General features: G+C 47.0%; 1 protein-coding gene and 1 long non-coding RNA gene across 2 annotated transcripts in view; both read right to left on the bottom strand.

The window, feature by feature from the left end:
* ARMH4 (armadillo like helical domain containing 4) overlaps positions 1-8,582 on the bottom strand; it is a 64,926-nt gene extending 56,344 nt beyond the window's left edge. Inside the window, exons 1-2 of the mRNA XM_068400081.1 lie at positions 8,568-8,582; positions 1,824-3,210 (exon numbers count right to left, since the gene is read on the bottom strand). Coding sequence (XP_068256182.1) covers positions 1,824-3,210; positions 8,568-8,582 — 1,402 coding nt within the window. The remainder of the gene's footprint in view (positions 1-1,823; positions 3,211-8,567) is intronic.
* An 8,469-nt stretch (positions 8,583-17,051) lies between these two features.
* On the bottom strand, positions 17,052-21,405 carry LOC137662968 (uncharacterized). The gene is made up of 3 exons (XR_011048084.1): positions 21,121-21,405; positions 19,601-19,649; positions 17,052-18,224 (listed from the first exon to the last, which is right to left on the bottom strand). It is a non-coding gene; the product is annotated as an uncharacterized lncRNA (long non-coding RNA).
* Between the last annotated feature and the right edge of the window lie 185 nt (positions 21,406-21,590).

Here is a 21,590-nt window from a genome sequence, read left to right as displayed (position 1 = left end):
ACATTTGAAGGAATATAACTCCATGCATTAGCATTTCCAGAGCCACAGTGCAAGTAGCAGGTCCAGCCAAGTATCATCAGGGCAGTGCAGCATAAAGACAGATGTGAGAACATGCATAACAGGAATGAAAGCAGCAGAATCAGTCCTCATTTTCTTAATTGCCCCTTACGGACATGTGGACCCCTCAGGAGCAATGCCATGGGAACACAGCACTGCAGGCCTGTGGTGTGAAATACCATTTGAAGCATGTGAGGCTGCCAGAGCCGAGCTTTTGGTGACTGGCTCTCATGGCTATGAGACTTCAGCTTTGGAGAAGGATTTATTTTTGTTGCACAAGTCTTATTGATAGTGTTGTTTCCCCAACATCTGGGAAACAGCAGAGAGGGAACCTGCTGACAAGTCAAGAGCTTATAAATTAATCTAGAAATTAATCAGTCGGGTTTCAGCACCAGCATGCTGTAAAAGATGGAAAGCTAATTGCAAAAGCTAGACCTTTTAGATGCAGTGAGGGGAAGTTGTCACTTTGCCCCTGCAGCTAAAGGGGGAAGATTAAAGATTAAAGAATAAAGATTTTTTTTTTTTAACATTCCTCCTTTATTTTAAACACTGAGTGGAAACATTGTCATTGGGCTGAAGGTGCCCTCTCTGCAGTACAGTACAGGGTGACACCATCAGCCTATGGCAGGCTGTCTAGGAGGAAGACTTCTGCCTGCTGGTAACAGCTGGCACAAACACTGGAGAGTCAGAGCCTGGACACCGCTTCGCTCTAGGGTGGGGAGACTCAACACCAGGAGCTTTTGTTACAAAGGACAACACAAAGCTCCAGACAGATCCTTCGATCTGAGCATCCCTGTGAAGTCATGGAAGATGTCAGTCACTCACAGGCTACAATAGCTTGCCTATTCCTGGATTTAAGAAGCATTTCCAGCCATCCATTATCTCTGCAGCTTCTGCACTGAGTGCAACTGTCCATAGCTGGCAGTGAGAGCCAAGTGATCCCAGACGCTAATTAATTTAGCCCCCCAGGAATTATTTCCCCCTTCATTTTGCAGGGTTTCAGACTGAGCTAGTACCAAAGGCACACTTGCAATGGTGTTATTCTCCTTAAAATCAAACGCTTAGCCAGCAGGTCAGAGGCTGGGCTGCCTCCCTAGCCACAGCAGAGGCATACCAGAAGGGTATTCAAAGCAGATTACACCTCTCTGGTCAAGGCAAGATGCCTACAGCCAGACTACAGCTGTCTCCATCAACCACTACATGAGCACCAGAACTGAAGGCCCTGCTTTAGTAGTACACTGCACATGGGGAACTTCACTAAGTTAACAAAGCAAGTTTTTTAACTAGCACCAAGTCTCTGCTGAGAAGATTCCAGTTCTCTAGAGAGACCTGAATACCCAAGTAGACCCTTCAATCCCAGGCTCAGCTGCCACAGCCTTTCCAGTCTCAGCTTTCCTGTTTGCTGCTACAGACACCCTCTCAGCTTGAGGAGCAGAAGATGCAGCTCAATACAGTTGCTTCACATAACATTCAGGACAAGGTACCACTCAACAGACTGTGCCTACCTGTACACAGGGACATCACCTATAGGAATGGCCAAGGCTGGGTAGTACTTTATGGATGCGAGCTACCTGTTTAGGCTGTTAGTCCTACACAAAGGTCCACAGCCTTCCCCAGGAGGGAAAAAAGGGTGTCCCCACCTCTGTTGCAGGTATCAAGATCACACCTTTCTCCACTTTACCTCCCTGAAAGGAAGCACAGATTCCCAAGAGCATCCCTCCTAAACCTACGCTCAGTGGCAAGTATCTGTAACAGGCAAGTTTTACCTTTCCATGAGCTTTCCAGAGTAGGAGAGAGATCAGACTGCGTATCTGTCACCACAGCAGCCTCTGTCTGTGATGGTGGGATGCTTTTCCCCTCCTCTGTTGGGACCACATTGATGTTTTCCAACGAGTTGAGATCAGCCATGTCCACACCCATCGGGTTTGCAGTGTGGAGGGTAACAGTGCTGCCTGTGGAAGCTGCCAGCGACTCCTCCCCTTGCTCCGGTGTTGTGTAGTTGGTCTCCTTGGCAAGCTCAGGAGTTGGCGGGGGGGATGCTGGGGATGGCAGCACTCTTGTTGCATCCTCTTCCTCCTCCACACTTCCCTGTGGTGTCTGGGATGGTTCTGTTGTCCCCAGGTCCTCTGTCACCTCCTCATTAGACACACTTCCCCCTTGACTTATGTCCCCTAGTTTTGTGTCATCCCAGTCCGTTGGCACAGTGTCCATAGGGAGGATGGTGACAGTGCCAGCTGTGGTGGGCAGCTCGCCTTGCCTGACACCTGTCCCTGCTTCAAGGGGCAGGGAGGCCTCAGTCACTGTGAGGGGACGTTTTGCAGCCATGGATGCTTGCATAGCCAGGGACTTCAGAAGGCTCACTTTGCGGGCTTGTGGTGTTCCTACCTCGGAGGTCTGGGGAGTGCTGTAAGCCTGGGGAGTTGGGATGACAGGGTGGTCACTTGCCATTTCCCAGCTGGGAGAGCTGGGGTGTAGCATGGGCTGGGGCACAGCTGACGGATGCAAGCTGCTCTCTGCCACCTCCTCCTCCACAGCTGTCCCAGAAAGGGGGTTTGCTGAGAGACCAGCAGAGCTGTGCTCTTCTTCAACACCACCCTCTGTGGTGGTCTCACCAACAGACTCCTCCTGGACAGCAGGGTTCAGCACAGTCACAGCTGTGGTCAGCATGGCCTTGAATGCTCCATCCTCATCCAGCTCCGATGTCAGGGGACCAAGCTCCTCCTTGTCTACAGCACCAACTGCTGTAGCTGAGATGTGAGCACCCAGGACCTGGCTGCCTGGGATGACATGGCTTGGGCCTACAGGCTGTGTTTCTCCTTCTGCAGTGAAAGCTTCACTGAAGGGCATCCCAGATGGCTTTGCTGACACTCCACAAGGCCCTTCAGATACAGCCTGCTCAGAATGGCACGGGTTATTTTTCAAGTTCAGCATGCTTGTCCTTTCATCTTCTACCCCATTCCCTGCCCATGGGCCATGCTGAACCTTTGTCATGTCCCTCTCCTCCAGTTGCTGAGACACAAGGCATGGTGGACTAAAGGACAAGAGCAGGATGCTACAGGTGACCACACAGATGCTAAATCCTATCAATTCACTCATAGCTGAGGAGAGGTGTGCCCAGAAGTCTGCGAGGCTGACAAGTCCAGAGTGCAAGACCTACAAAGGGAAAAAGAAACCAAGATTACTCATAGCCATAACCACCTATTGACCCAGAGCCTTAAATAACTGGGTGACAAATTCTAAGCATGCTAGTCTATGGCCAGTTCTGAGCAGACCCCTCCTACACATCCCAAGCAATGGATCCCTGTCTCATTTTAATGTTCCTAACCTACACAATCAGAAGTCTCATGCCAAACAAAACCAAATCTTGATCTGAAGCCCAAGACAGACCTTGCCAAGCTCTTGCCCCAGTGCTGGAATGCTATGCTCTACCCAGCAGAGATCAGACTTGCAAGCATGTGATGAGGAGCAACTGTTTGTCCTTTACCAAGTCCAACACTAAGGCATATGAGGTTTGCCAGGGCCAGACTGAAGTCTCAGGCCTGTTATGGCAAGCCCTGCTCTGTGCATAGATGGAGAAGGAAACCAAGAAACTTGCACAGAAAGCAAGGCAGGTCCATAGGGCACAACACAAGACCAGAGCCAAAACAGAAGGCTTTAGAGCTGCATTAGTATCACACGCTGTATGGGCTCCTTGGCCCCACAGAGAAAGGCTACAGCCCAGACAGCAGCACTGCCGCATTAGCACAGTGTTTATGCTGCACTGCACCATGGAGGCACTTCCAGAAAGTTTCACATATATAATTGTTGTGTGCTTCTGGAGTTTCCAAGAGCACCAAACCAGTAGCCCAGCAATGATCCAGCCAGCCAACAGCCAGCTCTGGGCAAGCTCTGCTGCCTCCAGTAACATGGCTCAGGCTCCCAGACACATGGAGCACCCCACAGCAGCAGCCGCCTGCTCCCAGCCACTTCCCTCCAGGCAGATACCTCTCAGTCCTCAGCTTGCTGCACCATCACTCAACAGCAGCAGCCCATCTCATACAAGGCCCCACCCAGTCACTTATTACATGTGTGACCAACTGTCCTGCAAGTCTCATGCACACAGCAAACAGCCCTCCATCACACAGCCAGTCTGGGAAGGTCCTCCTCCCAGTTTTCAGGGGGCAGTTTGCCCATGGCACAGTCAAGCCCTACTGCAAGAAGCCTTCAACCATCAACAGCTTCACCTGCTTTGGCTGGCACATTCTCAGGTTCATGAGCCAACTGCTCTTACTAATATCTATTATCCCCCTGCAGCTCAAAGGCAAGGAAGAAGGTTGGGGTTGTGAGAACCACCTCTTGGTCTTCACAGTAAGAGAGGCAAAGGTAATCCATTGCAATCTTGTTCATGGGCACCAGGATAAGTTCCCCAGCTTGCCAGACTTATTTCCCCACCCAAACAGCATGCAGGTAGATATTATTTGCATTTGTAACCACATAGTACAGCAGCAAGCCACCTCGCACTGCTTTGTTACACAAGGGTATATCACTCCTCCATGTCTTCCCATGCACCCATGTGATGCTGTGCAAGAAGTAACTGCTGTTGTGGGGAGAGGGATCTCAGTAACAACACATTTGTGCTCATCCATCTAACTCAAAGGCCTCCCCATGTCCAGCTGCTCAGCCACATTTGTCTCCTTTTGGAAAGTACTATTGTATGTGTCCAGTCAGCTGAACACAACCAAGACATTGGAAAGCTTATATTACATGTGTGTGAGGCCACATCTGGAATATTGTGTCCAGTTCTGGGCCCCTCAGTTCAAGAAGGACAGGGAACTGCTAGAGAGAGTCCAGCGCAGAGCCACGAAGATGATTAAGGGGGTGGAACATCTCCCTTATGAGGAGAGGCTGAGGGAGCTGGGTCTCTTTAGCTTAGAGAAGAGGAGACTGAGGGGTGACCTCATTAATGTTTATAAATATGTTAAGGGCAAGTGTCATGAGGATGGAGCCAGGCTCTTCTCAGTGAGATCCATTGCCAGGACAAGGGGCAACAGGTGCAAGCTGGAACACAGGAGGTTCCACATAAATATGAGGAAAAACTTCTTTACAGTGAGGGTGACTGAACACTGGAACAGGCTGCCCAGAGAGGTTGTGGAGTCTCCTTCTCTGGAGACATTCAAAACCTGCCTGGACACGTTCCTGTGTGACATGATCTAGGTAATCCTGCTCTGGCAGGGGGATTGGACTAGATGATCTTTCGAGGTCCCTTCCAATCCCTAACATTCTGTGATTCTGTGATCTGGTCACACACAGATACGTATATTTGCATTGTAAAACATACCTCTTGCTGCACACAGGAGAGAAAGACCTCTCTAGCTGAAGACCCTCATGATCTTCAGGGCTGCCTGTAGCACAAAGACGATATCTGTATTACCAGCTTAGAGTGACACAGGTCACCAGAGTTAACTACTGCCAGCTCCATTAGCTGGTTGAGCCTTCAGGGCACACCAAGTCACTTTTTCCACTCTCCCTTCAGCCCTGGCCCTCAGCAGTTCAAGCTGGTGTAGTAATTCACTGTCACAGGCCACACACACACCCCCCAGGTGCTCAGGGACAAACAGAAGCCACCAAGCATCTGTTCACCAGCAACAGCACAGTTACCTTCCACTTTTTTTAGCATCTCCTTTCTCTGGAGGCTGGGTGGCCACCTCTACTCTCCCTGCCAAAAAAAATAGTTTAAAACTGACAGTATTCAGCTATTCTTCCAGGCTAATCCTTTATGCACTTTTGTAATTAAAAAAGCACTAAGGAGTGTATTATGCAAGTTAAATCACTAGTGTCCAATGACATGCGTTTGCCTTGCCATGCTGATGAATACAAACTACATTAACCTCACACCCCTTTAGCAAGTGACAGTTAAGATCAGACATACTGAAACATCAGAGGTTGGTTTTTTTTTTTTAAAAAAAAGAACACTTTGGTTCTAAATACAGTTTCTCTAGAAGTCAGAAGTCTTTTTAGGCTACACAAGTAGTTTTGGCAGTAGTTAAACCTAAACAGAACTCCAGCTGTACTTGAATGCAGTCATATACATTATGCATGTATATATACACATACATATATACATTTGTAGGTTTCTAGCTCAATGTTCTCAAATAGCCCAAGACATTCACGAGGTGGTTAGCAGAAGTACTGCAACATTAATCTCTCTTCCCAACAAGCTTACTCCATCTTTACTAGGATCAGGAGTGTCAGTGAATAAGAGGGAAAGCTGCTCCCTAAAAGGCTGGCTTTTAGACATCCATTAATTAAAACATTAACAAAAATATAATTAAGAGCCTTTCCTCCTTCTGGCTGGTAGATAACATGAGCAGTCAGTACTAGCCTGATACAAGAATTCCCAGGGTACTTTGGGCAGCCTCATACTGTTTCTCCCAGTCTGAAAAGCACTGTTGGCCATAGTCCTACATTTGTAAAGGATGAAAATAGTGTTGGAGGGTTATTTGCTCAGAAAATCCACAACAACCAGATCTAAGCTAACCTAGACCTCTACACTCAATGGAAGGTGGAGATAGTGGCACGGAGCTTGCTGCAGGATAATGGCACAAGTTCACGCTTCAAAGAAGATTAGTCAGAGCTTAAGATCTACTTAGCTTTAGGAAGATGCTGGATTAGACAGTGTATGAACAGCAGTGACACAGCTATCACCTTAAGCAGAGTTTGGCATCTTGCTGTAGCACTTCCACTTAATGCAAAAGTGATCCAGGTTTTAGCAGGTAGCTGGCTGCAGAGCAGTTTGTTACTCAAGCTGCATTGGGCCATACATTTACCCTCCCATCTGGCTATTTTTATAGTCAGTCTGCTCTACAGCCTTAGCCAAGCAATAAAAACAAGCTGGACCATGCTGCTGTGACTGAGCACTTCCTCTGTAGTAAGCTTACACTTTTTCATTACTAGCTTGAAGCTGTAGAATAACTCAGTATTTCATGCCATAGGAACTCCTCGTCCCCAGATTTCACCTGTCACTCTCCAAGCCAAAGCCCTGGAGGACAGCTGCCAAGCTCCCACCAGGCTCTCAGAGGAAAACTAATCCTTGCTTCAAAGAGGAAGCGCACACAGAGGGCAAGAGACAACACCAGCTACTTCCCCTGCACTTAATAACAACAGATCCCAAGAGATGCAGCTCCCCTAGCCGCAAAGGCAGCACAACTGCAGAAAGCCAAGAAGCTTTATCTTTAGCATGAAAAAAAAAAGAGTAAGTTTTCTTTTAACACCTGGTAGACTGGAAAGCAGCACAAAGGACTGGCTAGGCTTCAAACAGGTGCCAAAACTGGGCATCTCCAGGAGCTGCCCATCAGAATAAGAACCATCTACTTACTGTGGGCAAGTCACCAAGCTGAGGGACAATAAAGACAAATTGCTTACCAGCTGAAGCAGTCTTGCAGACCCAGTTGGATCCTCCTGAACCAGGCTGCTTCCTTGCTCCACATAATTAGCACTAGCAATAGCTATTAAATCATTAGCCCGCTGCAAAGGATGAAACTCTCCCCTCTGCCCCAGTTGTATGCAGCTACTCCTTACAATGGCTTTTAAGGGTTTCACTCAGACAGTTTACTTAGAGAAAACTCCCAAGAAAGCCATTTGCTGTTATTTTCTGCCTTTGGCAAGTTCTGGCTGTATTTTCCCTGAATTGTTGAAACAGCAAGAAAAGAAAAAGCATCAAGCTTTTAACTCACTAGAATGGGGTTATTAATTCAAACAATCCCTCTCCCGCACAGAGAGGACACTTATACTCTGAAGCTGAAGTGGCTGCATGCATCATATAGCATAGAGCACAGGAGATGAACAGGTCAGCTTCACACAAATCACTGTCTAGCCTGTGCAGACCAGAGCTTTTTGCACCTCCAGGTACCAGCTTGATTGTGCCAGCTTTGACCAGCTGAACAGTCCTGGATGTGCTCAGCTCCGCAATTTATCCCCCGATTGATAAGGAAAATGGACAAAAACGCTGCAAATCTTTTAATGTGAAGATTTAGCCAAAACATAAAAGTCAAGCAACCGCCAGCAATCAAATGCTATGTTACCAAGTGCTAGTGTATGCTAGCCAAGCCTTATTACCCAAGCTGAATACAAAAGCCAGCAGATAATACACTGCAGAGCTCCAACTCCTACTTTTGCACACAAGCTGAGAAAAATGCCTTCATTTCATCTCACATTAAGTCCTCATCCAGTTCAATCAGGTGAATTGTAGAGCTGATGCTCTTACAGCACCTACTTCAGACAAACAGACCTCAACCAGTTAAGCCATCTCCAACAGCTCACAGCAAAATCCCAACAGCAACGCAACTCCACACCAGACACCAACACAGCCCAAGCTGGACGAGCAAAACTATGGAGATACAACCATGCAGAGGGGCACATCTTCCTCTACCTTTGAGAACAGATCCTTAGAAGCAAACAAATGAGATATTGATATTTTGTAAGGCCAGCTTCCTACCAGCCCTAGTGAGGCACCTTAATACATAATACATCACTTTCACCTCCAGCATTGGTGTTCCAGCAGTAGTTCTTCAAAAAACAACAGACATGACATGTTTTAGGCATTATTCCCCCAACCACTAAGCAATTGCTTTCTTTGTTCAGAACAGCACAGACCACCGATGGAAATCCCTACTCAGATTTGCAATTAAAAGCTGCACAGCTCTTTGTGACCCATGCCAGGTCCCCAGCACCACAGAAGTCAGAGGTCTACTAAAATCTTGAGGTATTAAAAGGATTGGGGGGTCGGGGTGGGGGGGTTAAGAATGAGGCCAAAGAGTGTAGCAGTTTTCAAACATCAGGATGGAAATGCTGCTCTCCAGACCGACTGGGAGCAGAGGGGTAGCATTCAGATCCCAATCTGCAGGAAACACTCAAATTTCAGTGCCTCACCTAACGCAGACAGCAACACCACGCAGTAGATCTCCTGGAGGATCATAACTCTCTGCAGGTGAAGGTTTAAAATCAGATGAAATACACCTCATCATGCCCTTTTAGCTTGGGTAGAACCCACTTGTTGGCAAGGGAATGGGATTAGGGATGGCTCCAGGCTGGATTACACCCTGTGTGCCTGCTTGCGGGGTACAGATCCATCCCCTTGCCCTCCTTAGTCATATTTACAGGTGAGCTTAGAGACACAGAAGCGCATCCTTCCCCTACACGCCAACGGAACAACTACAACCAACCGCCGGGGTACCTCTCCAGCCCAGGCCCGCAGCAGGACACAGGGACAGCGGTGCTCAACCCCTCAGCGTTTTCCAAGGGGCCACTCCCCCCCAGCCCCCACACGCCGTTCCCCTGACGACCAGCCCGCTCGCCGAGAACAAAGAGCCGAGCCAACCGTCATTTTAAAAAAAATAAAAATGAATAAAACCGGGGCACATGCGGCTCACTCGTGCCCCCCTCCCCGGGTGGCGGCGCGGAGCCCCCGCCAGCCTCACCTGCTTCCCGCCGTCCCCGCCCGGCCACTCAGCCGCTCGCCACGCTCGCCCCCAAGGCCCCGCGCTCGCGCAGCGGCCCGGCCTCTGCCGGGGCGGTGTCGGGGGCCGGCCCGCTCCGCCCGCGCCTCGGCTGCCGCCTCCCCCTGATGGGTTTCTCTCCTACTCAAACCTCCCCTTATCGCTCGGGAGAAGTCGCCGCGATTTTCATTAACCCCTTCTCTAAAAAACGGGAGTTTGAACGCCCAACTCCTCCTCACGAGCCGGGACCAGGGTCTAACCCGACAGACACCCTTGCTCGGCTGACGAGAGGATGCCACAGCAGGGCCTGCAGCACCTCCTTTTCCATCTATTACAGATTCTCCTCCCGTGTTTTCAGCTGTAGAGGTCACCTTCCCCTAATACTCTCCCTGCAGAGGAGGAGGACTTCTTAAATAGTATCCCACACATTAAAAGAGCTTGCTTCAGTTTCTTCTTTTTTTTTATTGCTCTATTTTAAGCACCTGTTTGGCCAGGGAGAAAGAAAAGTAAACAATTTAACTCCTGGTTTCCTCCTCCCATCTGTTTTTTTTTTTCCCACAGCTAGTTTAACAGAAATGAAAAGCCTTTACACCATCAGCATACACATCATAGAATCATTTAGGTTGGAAAGGACCTTTAAGGTCATCAAGTCCAACCATTAACCCAGCACTGCCAAGCCCACCACTAAACCATGTCCCTCAGCACCACATCTACTCGTCTTTTAAATACCTCCAGGGATGGTGACTTCACCACTGCCCTGGGCAGCCTGTTCTAATGCTTGACAACCCTTTTGGTGAAGAAATTTTTCCTGATATCCAATAAACCTCCCCTGGTGTGACTTGAGGCCATTTCCTCTCCTCCCATCACTTGTTACCTGGGAAAAGAGACCAACACCCACCTTACTACACCCTCCTTTCAGGTAGTTGTAGAGAGCAATAAGGTCTCCCCTCAGCCTCCTGTTCTCCAGGCTAAACACCCCCAGGTCCCTCAGCTGCTCCTCATCACACTTGTGCTCCAGACCCTTCACCAACTTCATTGCCCTTCTCTGGACTCATTCCAGCACCTCAATGTCTGTCTTGTAGTGAGGGGCCCAAAACTGACCACAGTACTCGAGGTGCAGCCTCACCAGTGCTGAGTACAGGGAGACAATCACTGCCCTAGTCCTGCTGGCCACACTATTACTGATACAAGCCAGGATGCTTGCGGCCTTCTTGGCCACACTGCTAGCTCATATCGACTTACTTCATCAAATAGCAGAGAATTACTACAGCTCAGAAGCCCATCCCTTACCTCCAAAAAAACAAAAGAAGAGACCAGCTTATCTTCTTCTCACCTCCCTCTTCAGCCTGGTGTCAGGGGCACTACAAGATCTCATCTCTGCACACAGGATATTTATATCCCATCTCAGGCAATGGCTCCTTCTGAGCGGTGCTGCAGCAGGTGCAAAGCGTTGGTGGTGGGCACGGACAGGTGAGAAGAGACCAAAACTAATGCTCTTTCAAATTAGGAAATGGCTGGGACGGAGACATTTGGTGGGGAATTGCTAGGAGGGAACAGGAGAATGGTATAGGAGAGGAAGAGGAGAGTCAAAATCTTGACTTTGCTATGAATGTGCTCTATCACATGAAGCAAATTAGTGAATCCTTCTGTACTTCCAGTTATAATAATCTATAAAATGGGGCTCCTTTTTTTTTTAACCACATAAGAGAGTAAGATTTAACCTGCTCGTACCTGTCAAGCACTGGACTCTCTAAATGCCCTTGATGAGGACATCATCAAGGACATCAAATGTCCTATCCATTTGATAGGACAAGGATTAATGGTTTTAAACTGATGGAGGGTAGATTCAGAGTAGATACAAGGAAGACATTTTTTACAATGAGGGTGGTAAAACAGTGGCAGATGTTGCCCAGAGAGGTGGTTGATGCCCCATCCCTGTAAGTGTTCAAGGTCAGGTTGAACAGGGCTCTGAGCAACCTGGTCTAGTGGAAGGTGACCCTGGCCATGGCAGGGGGGTTGGAAATAGATGACCTTTAAAGGTCCCTTCCGACCCAAACTGTTCTGTGAGTCTATGAACACAAAATAACTGATTGAGGAAACCGAGATATTCCTCATCAAGAAATTATTTGGGTTTTTTTTCCTGTTTGTTGTGCTACTGGAAATAACATTTATATTAGTGGCTTGTTCTCTTTGCTAGCCTCATCCCAATGTTTTACCTATCTAATTTTAGAGAAATAGAGTGTTTTCTACTGGATTTCAACCAAACTGGAACCAACCCAATTCTTTTTGGTAGCATTCTGCATCCAATATTAAAACTTTTAAAAGACAGATTTGTCGTAGGTCAGGGCAATTTCTTTCAGAATAATATTGCTAACCTCTGCATAAGTTGAAAATAAAGTGCAGAAACGCCTGTATCAGCTATAAAGACAGTCATTGGCAAAAGACATTGGAAAGAACTTCAGAGTTAGGCTTGGCAGAGCAAACGGTCAGACAGAACGATGGGAATAGTCCCTTCTGGCTTTGCATCTATGAATGGTAAAATCTGGGAAATTATTAATGAATCAATATTTCTAGTGCTGCAGCACCTTTCTTAAAAAAAAAATACATGAAAAGAAAGGCTGTTTACTCTCTCCTGTAAGGGAGATGGAGGGGAGGAAAAGGAAAGTGATAAGAGCTGCTTTTTTTTGTGGCCATTTTGAACACCATGAACTCCCAGATTAGAGACCCAAAACTCTCTGCAGGTTCATCTTCTGTTCCACCCATTTTGTTTTGGCCAAGGGCTCGGACTGAGCGGAGGGGATGGCTCAGCTGTGGAGGAGGTGCCACCTCTGAAGTTAATGGCATAGCCAGATTTTACAGCAAACCAAAATCAATGAGGGCTTATTTTCCAGTGCAGCATGTTGTGGCGGGTCAGGGATTGATTCGCAAGCCGCTCAGTCATCCGTGTGCAGGGAGAAGGGCAGGACAACGGAGACCCCCCCTGCTAGAGCCGTCGGCAATGAGTCCGCCAGGCTCCAGCCAGAGGCTTGGCTTCAGTAGCTACAAAATTCACCCCTAACAGTGGACCTGGGATTCAGAATGAGGGATATTGGTTTCAACACCTTTTCTATGTAACTTTTAAAATTATCAAGAAAGTAATTTAAAATGTAAAGCATGTGTAACTGATGCTCTACTGTTCTCTAAAACATCCAGAGCAGTTAACAGATTGCAGAGGTTTTCACTTTCATCTGGGTCTTTGAACCCAGATTGGCATTGTATACTCTCAAGGTTAAATATTTCACTGATAATCACTGTAACCAAAATAGCCGCTTATTTATGGTTTTTTCCCTGTCTGAAATTTCAAATTCCCCACACGCTGCAAGTTTCTCTATCCCGCATAACCTGCCAAAATCACGGGCTTCTGCGTTATCAACAAAAAAATATCTGCAGACTGAAAGAAGAAGGCATGATGAAAGAGGCAGAAATCAGAAATCACCAGAGAACACTGTTTTGTTATTCAGTTCCATGGTTTATTAATTGGAAATACTAATTTTTAACTCAGTTCAGTATGCCACGGAGCATATACATAACCAAGCAGAACCGGCTCCGCTTCCACAGCAAGTTAAGAAACATCTGTTCCTTTCCCTTCTTACCAACGCTCTGGTTCGAGAGGTTTCAGTGCAATCTTCTACTGGTCTCATCCTTCAAAGAATTCCCACCTCCTCAGCTGAAATTCAGAGATTAAATTCAGATGTAAGCTGGTTGATTCTTCCATGTGGGTAGCGTGGCTGATAAAAAGAGCACAGGACTCATGTCCCATTCCCAGCTCTGACTTGTTAGATGACTTTCAAAACAGAACTTCACTGCTCTCTGCCTTCATTTTCCCTTCTGTAAAATGGAAATAATGATACCTAATTTTTATCAGAGTCCCTTATAAGATCTGTGTATTATTACAACAGCAAACTCTTGTTGTATAAAGTAATAATTTAATACAGTGGATTTCTTTAAAAGGTGATATTCCTGTTGCAGCCTTATTGCACTAACCAAAAAGTACAAATTAAAACTCCTAATTAAAAGACCGGGTCACTGAAAAATTTACATGAAGACATATTTTGTATGTGAAAAATGAACTAAAAAACCATTGTCCTGACATCAGAATACTGCATCGTATGATGCTACTGCTGGCACCGGTGATGAGATGGTATCAGCTATCCTAAGTATGTCAGGACATGCCACAGAAGGTAAAGGCAATTTTAAAATAGTTACCATTAATTTCGCTGCCGAATGACTTTCCCAAATTGAATATTGGGGACATCCAGCACACAAATCAGTGCACGTCTCCATCAGACAATTCCCCTTTACATCAGCTGGTAGCATCTGTTTTAAAGGGACCTGCTCTTCCCATTAAACAGCAGTCACTGGAATGGAGCAGCAGGGGAGCCTAAATGAGGGCAAGTGAGAAGAGCATCCCCTGATACAGAGAGGGAAGCATGTTTAAAACAAGTCCACTTTGAAAAAAGGTATCAGGAAGTTTATGGCCAATCAATTATTTCAAATGTAATCATCTTACAGATGAACAGATTTTTTTCCTCCAACTGCAAGCCCGATAAATGCCATCTGCAATTACAGCTCAATCAAGAGAATCAACTTGGATTCCTTTCTTCTTCCGTGTTCCCCACCGCTGGCACTAACAGAAAAGCTGTGCAAGGCCAGGTGATGTCAGTGCAGCCCCACTGCTGGCTGTGATTTATAGTAATTAGTCCTACAAGAAGGCACAGGATCCAGCTTCTGCTTTCACAGCTCTCGTGATTCTGCAGCGCTCACAGAGCAGGAAAGCCATAAAAACTTATTTGTGTCACTAAAGTCAGCAGATGTGACTTGGAGAGCACACAGCGACCAGATCTGCTGAATAGGAAAGTGCCATTTTTACACAATCACTTTTCAGAGTAGAACCAGGCTTTTGCTGACTGGTCCAAGGTCATGGGAATAAGTTGCAGTTGCTCTGGGAATACAGCTCAGGAGGACCAGTGCTCACCTCTGTAACTGAATCACGGTACAGCCCTCACTCTTCTTCCTATCCTTTAACAAAATCAATGCAGTTAATATCAAAGTACACCACACATTAAAATTTTCCCAGAAATAAAGTGCTGAGGAAGCCATCCCCATGCATATTGGATTCTCAGCTAAAACGTGAACCATCTGTCAATTCCCTGTAGTGCTTGGATATTTTTTCCCCCCGTCCTACATACTCCACTACAAAATTAGGCTGACAATAAAAAAAGCACTTGACACACCACCCCAAAGCAAGCTAACCCTAAGCACTGTTCTGACATTAGACCCTCAGCTTCTCCATCATCTTAAATATAGTTGTTCAGATAATACCCAGAAGGACTTTGAAAACTTCAGCTTTCTTTTGCTTCTCAAAACTTGAGGTTAAACCAAGCCCCTGAATCCGCAGGTTTTAAAGAAGTGCAGTTTCAGTACTGCCACTCCATCACTCACAGTATAGCCCTTTACTAAACTAGCGCAGAGGGGCTGAAAGCCCCTGACCACGGGGACGAACAGGGTCTTTGTCATGGGTAACACACAGTATCAGGACGCCTGGGTGGGAAGCGGACTGTGTTTTAGTATGAAACAGCGATGCTTTCCATCCAGACACCACCAGTCTTTTCATTATTCCCCTTTGAGGGGATTTTTAGGGCAGTACAGACAACTTTTTGGATGGTTATGAGCAAAGAAATATACATTTTTCTCTTGGAAATATTCAAATCAATTAAGCAGAAATCCTACAGCAGGAACCAGGTCCAGCTGTTAACAGAACCCCAAGCAGTAGAAAGACTATGGGCTTTCCTCCTCTTTCTCCTTTTGGAGAGCTGATAAGTGGATCCCCTTGAATCCGTGTACTGGGAAAAGGTGAGGAGACGCCCTGTGAGCTCCAAAGCTACAACAGATCTCTGAGCAACTGCTTTTTTATGATGTCTAAAGCTGGCCCTAAGTATGCAACCACTGATTTGGTGAGAAAAATGGGTACGTGCCTCTGTTAGCCTGTATATAGGGATTAAGGAGGCTTAAAAGCAAGTACACAGACAAAGCCAGCCAAGGCAGGGACACAAAAGACTTTATTTTATGACCAAGAAAAAATAATAATCCTTTGCTGTTGAAATATGCAAAGGGTTCAGCTGAAACCCAAGTCCCTGCAGGGGTCCAGATAGGCATTTAGGCATTAAAGGGAACAGAGTATTAGCTGGGCACGACGCCTCCTTGCCATACCCAGTCGGGCCTGCAGTGTTTATGCTGCAGGACACATTCTTTTATGTGTTCAATGTTTGCAAGTGCACTGCGGGGATTAATTCAACTGAGAGCTGCTATATTTTAGGACTCGTACAGAAAAATCATTTTCTTTATGAAAAATGTTCCCTTTTAACCCTCCGGAATAGTTCTGTAGCTGCCACCTCGAGGCACGAGCATCGCTTTCACCACCACTCCTTGCAGAGGAGCGCACGGTGCTGCTCTGTGACAGTAAAGCATCTGCATGAGACTCGAAAAGATTTTTTGCTGCCAGTGGCTTGAACACCAACAGGGTCTTGGAAGAAAAAAAGCAAAAAAGAAAGGACTGCATTAGCCAAAAGAAACTGTCCTATAAATTTGATATAAATTGGAGAGTTTTCACTGATTTCAGTGGGCTACTGTTAATTTCTTGTATTTTTATATATTTATATGACCTCTTCCTTGCTTGTCGGAGGATTCTACTGCTTCCTAGAGTTGTAGGAACTGGTTGCATTTCACGGATTAATTTTTTATTGTGTTAGGGAGATCCTGCTTTTTACTCCCCTCGACCTTCTGCTTACTAGCTGCCTTAGTTGTCCCACCATCTCCTTAGACTGTGAATAATTAGCTTCATTTATATTGTTATCTTGAATGTATTTATAGCCTGATTCTTAGGGGTTAGCATCACCATCTGTTTGTTCAACAGTTACGTATCTGGGAGAGCATGAGCGCTTTTCACATTATGCAAGCAGCTTCCTTGATTAAACCAGCACGGCGTGGATGGATTTGGTTATGAAACCCTGGCACATTTCTAAGTCTCTGGCTTCTGTTATCAATAACTGCTAGGCTCTGGAAAGACCATCCATTAAATTAAGCCACTTTTAAGCTGCTGCTTGCATTTCAGAACTCGTGTTAACTGTGATTGATTAATGTAATTTAAGAAAAGATTTCCAATGGCTATAAAGACGGTGATGTGATTAGCAGTAAACTCTCATCTTTCCTGACCCAGCAATAATATGTTCAGGAGGAAGCAGTCATCTATGTATTGCAAGTAGGGCCTGTGATTTTTTGTAAAACATATCTAAGTAATTATTTTTACATAAAAGATTGAATTTAAAACGTAAGCATAGTGTTGTAAACATGTAATTACAGCATGGTGGGATGGTTTATTACATGTTTATTAAACGTGTAATAAAAAACATGTATTAAACATGGTTTATTACATGTAATGAACAGGTGAGATTTAGGGATGAAACAGGTGATGAAAATGTGCTTAGCCTTTACATTAATCATCAAATAAATCATAAATTATCTAAACTTTTACTCCCATTTTTAGACTTCAAGTATTTCAAGTATTAACAACATCAAGTATATTATATTATGCCTTTATGAGACCCCTATCACAGAGAGATTTGGGAGCATTTTACAGAATTTAAAAGAATAAAAATTCACATGTCAGTGAGAGTGTGTTCTCGCCAAGCACAGTAATCACACGGCTTTCCTCCCGCTGTCCTTGAAAGAGCCGGCGATGGCAGACAACACTTCAGGTCATAACTTGAGGAATTCCGGGATCGTTTCCCCAACAGAAAGCCCAGAGTAAAGCATCTTGAATACAATTCCCAGCTCAGTCAGGCGTAACTGTAACTGAACACATATTCCTGGTACACTGGGGTATTGCTCAAACGTGGCAGTGTTAAGACTTTGTTGTGAGAATGACATTTAAACATATTTTCAGGCATCATTGTTTTCACATGCTTTAAAGTTCAGCTGCATTTCCATATTCTGGAAAGGCATAAAATACTAACCATAAAAAAATAATTTAAAAAACCATTAAAAACATAAAACCACACAAAATCATAAGGCAATTTGAACTCTGTGTCGGAATGTTTCATTGCTACAGGCTTTTGTTTGTTTTTTTTTTCATGTGTCGGCATCCTCCGCTGCTGCCTTGGCAATGATTCCTCCTCCAGGACCCACTGGTTGTGTGCTGGTCCCGTCACTGTTTCTGCATCTCACATCACCACTACAGCCTTGTTCTCGCTCCTCAGTTTTCCTCCTCAAGGAGAGGTAGCCGACAGAATGGGAAGCTGGCAATGGGTTGTATGCAGAGTGCATGGGCTCATATCAAGTTATGGGATAGTATTTGAAGGAAAGATATAAGGGCTTTATGAGGGATAGAAGGGCTTTACGAGGAGTATCTCCTGAGTTTGTCACTGCGGAGTTCCCCTTCTTCACACCTTTCCTGTGTTCCCTCGGCACTGCCTGGATTCCTCGCATTTCCCCCAGATACACAAGAGCCCTTCTGGGATGCCCCATCTGCTTCAGCTCCTCCAGTCTCCGCTCCTGCTCCGTACACAAATGGACCTTCTCTTCTCGGCTCTACACTCTTGACCTCGCTTTGTGACACAGGTGACTTTAGGAGGACCAGAAGGGGGGAAGGCGACAAGGCTGTAACAGGAGCAGAAGAGAAAGCGGTTATGCAGAGCCGCCAGTCCATCAACAGCTAAGGCAGAGGTTTGCTCAGGCGGCAGAGCACGTGGTGGCAGCGACAGCTTTTGGTGTCTCACATCACTCCCACTCATCATCCGACCCTCCCGCACACCCCCACCTTCACAGATCTTAAATAGAAAGTGTGGATGTGGGACAAACAGCATCATCACAGACTAAGTGGAAAGCATAGTGTCTGCAGACTACTACAGCAGCTCATGGCTCAGGGAGTTTGGGTTCAGTGGCAAGAGCACATCAGCGTGATGACAGCCTACCTTGAAATCCCCTTGCTTCATTAAAGCCCTCATCCTCCTGCGCGTACGCGCTCAGGCTCCTTGGCTTGCCTGTCTGGCAACGAGCAAATGTCTAGACCCAACTCACCAGTTTATAATAGTTTTTCAATATTTATTTTGCTTCCTTGAAGAAGAAATGGGTCCCGTGCACTCAGCTGATATAAATACCCTGTGACAGATCTTTTGGGGACAGGATCAGGGCCTGAAGAGCAGCTGATTTTACAGCTGTGGTTATCACGGGGAAAGGAGAAGGGGAAGACTGGTAGGGGAAAGGAGGTGGTTGTTGGGAGTGCGATAAGCGTTACCTTAGGAATCTCTCTCTCAAGTGATCACAAATTTTTATTGCACCAGCCAACATCTCTTATCAACTCCCTTTTCCCAGCTAGGGGATCAGGTCACAGGGAGGCACATATCACAAACAACAGTCATTAGAACACCTTTTATTGACTAAGCTCTTACTATTAATAGAGTCCAGCTGTTATTACTAATAGCAGATAACTAATTACCCACTTCACTCATGCACACGTGCTCGCTCTGTTTTCCAGCTGAAGCAACAGTTGGAAGGCCAGCCCCAGCCCTTCACCCAGAAACAGAGGCTCGTACCGATGCGCCAGTGGCTTCTAGGTGGGTGTTCACCGAGTCCCACAAGAAGCACCTTGTTTCATTGGGTGTGTAGCTAATCCTCTCGTCCCTCCCAGCATAGTGCAGCCAGAGTTAGACAAGCCATTGCTGATGCTGGAGGCCTTGCACACATGCAGCAAACTCTTGGTGTTCTGAGTTTATTTCTGGCAGATTCAGCAGGATCGCTAGCCTGTGGGGCTTATTAATTCTTGGGGGACTTTCATGTGCTGCCTTTCAGCATGTGCTTTTCCTCTCTTCAGTCTGTTTTTGGATAACACTCCCTCCATCCACCTCGTGAAGCACTTACAGAACCCATTCCCACAAACTCACGCTAAGGGGCTTTCACGACACAGCACTTACAGACCAGAAATGTCAATGCCATCTAAGCAAGGCTGTTTATTTCAGTCACTTTGAATAACTTACGTGTAAACAAGTGGTGACTGACCTCACCTGTAGCAGAGCTGGCATTTACCTGTAATGCAGAGATGAAGATTATTTAGCAAAACTTAACGTTTCCTAACCCCGATGGGGTTAAAACCGCAGCACCGAGTCAAAGTCTTTCATTGTAGTTTGTGGGCACATACATAGTCACTTGCACACAAACGCAGCTTTTTCTTTGCTCCAAAACTGAGTACAATCTCGGTTTCACAGAATCACAGAATCAACCAGGTTGGAAGAGACCTCTGGGATCATCGAGTCCAACCATTGCCCTGACACCACCATGTCAACTAGACCATGGCACTAAGTGCCATGTCCAGTCTTTTCTTAAACACCTCCAGAGATGGTGACTCCACCACCTCCCTGGGCAGCCCCTTCCAATGGCTAATGACCCTTGCTGAGAAGAAATGCTTCCTAATGTCCAACGTGAACCTCCCCTGGAGAAGCTTGAGGCTGTGTCCTCTTGTCCTATCGCCAGTTGCCCGGGAGAAGAGGCCAACTCCCACTCTGCTACAACCTCCCTTCAGGTAGTTGTAGACTGCAATAAGGTCACCTCTGAGCCTCCTCTTCTCCAGGCTAAACAACCCCAGCTCCCTCAGCCGTTCCTCATAGGTCAGACCCTCCAGACCCTTCACCAGCTTGGTTGCCCTCCTCTGGACTCGCTCCAACACCTCAACATCTTTCTTGAAGTGCGGGGCCCAGAACTGGACACAGGATTCAAGGCGCGGCCTCACCAGTGCCGAGTACAGGGGACGATCACTTCCCTAGACCGGCTGGCTACACTATTGCTAATAGAGGCCAGGATGCCATTGGCCTTCTTGGCCACCTGGGCACACTGCTGGCTCATGTTTAGCCGGCTGTCGATCAGCACCCCCAGGTCTCTTTCTGCCGGGCCACTTTCTAACCACTCTTCCCCCAGCCTGTAGCGCTGCATGGGGTTGTTGTGGCCAAAGTGTAAGACCCGGCACTTGTTTCGACAGCCTGTTATTTTGTGAGGGTTTAGGGTAACACAGCTTTCCCACAAACTTTGCAAGATGTGCCTTGTGGTGTGACTCCATGACTATGAAAGCCCAAACACCAGCAATAAATTTCACCCTTCAAAAAAAAGACAGATGAAGGCAAAACTGAGCTGTACTGGCACAATGATACACTTTCATGAAAATGGCTAAAATTGCACTAATTCAAATTAGATTTTTAGCACTCGTGTCCTACCAGTTGACTCCCACCATAGCTGATCTTCTACCGCCTGTCTACCAGACACAGTTTTGAAAGCAGAGGTTACCATGGTGGGGGTTATCCTTTCTGTCCTCACTGTACTTCCAAACTTCGATCTTCACTCCTAATCACCACTCTCTGGGAGCCGTGAGGAGACTGGGCTTTTTTTGCCCACTGAGACATTTTATTTCTGTCTGAGAGGAAGGATGCTGTACCCTAAGGGTACCTACGCAGCGAGTTTCATAATAAATGGCTCTCATATTAAATGTCACAGCAGCCAGAGCACGCACCGCAGGGCCCACGGTGGGTTTAAGCTTCCGTGAGCGCTTTGGGAAGAGACACGAAGGATGGTTTGATGCACGGCCGGCCGGCGCAGACAGGCGATGCCTCACCAAAGGAGCCGGGCGGGATAAATTAACGCATCCCTGTGGCACGGGCGCTTCAGCACGGTTTTATGCTTGACCGGCACCAAGTCGCCGCTGTCGCTCTGCTCGGGCAGGAGCAGCCCCAGCGCTGGGTCCCGTCACAGGACCGAAGCCGCCCTCACACCCGTCCCTCAACTCCCCGCCCCGGCGCCGGCACCCGCATCCCCCGGCGGCGCCTCGGGGGCCTCATCCCGCTCCTCTCCCGCGCAGAGGCCCTGCCCGCCGCCGGGCCGGAGCTGAGGGAAGGCCGCCCCGCACCGCGCACGCCGCCGCTGCCAGGGCGCTCCCGGCCCTCTCAGTCCACTGCCGGGCGAGCGGCGGGCGGCGGCGGGGCG

Source organism: Nyctibius grandis, chromosome 4 (genome assembly GCF_013368605.1).
Source record: "Nyctibius grandis isolate bNycGra1 chromosome 4, bNycGra1.pri, whole genome shotgun sequence".
Lineage (NCBI taxonomy): Eukaryota > Metazoa > Chordata > Aves > Nyctibiiformes > Nyctibiidae > Nyctibius > Nyctibius grandis.
The sequence above is the reverse complement of the archived record's forward strand: the minus strand, read 5'-3'. Positions and strand labels throughout refer to the sequence as shown.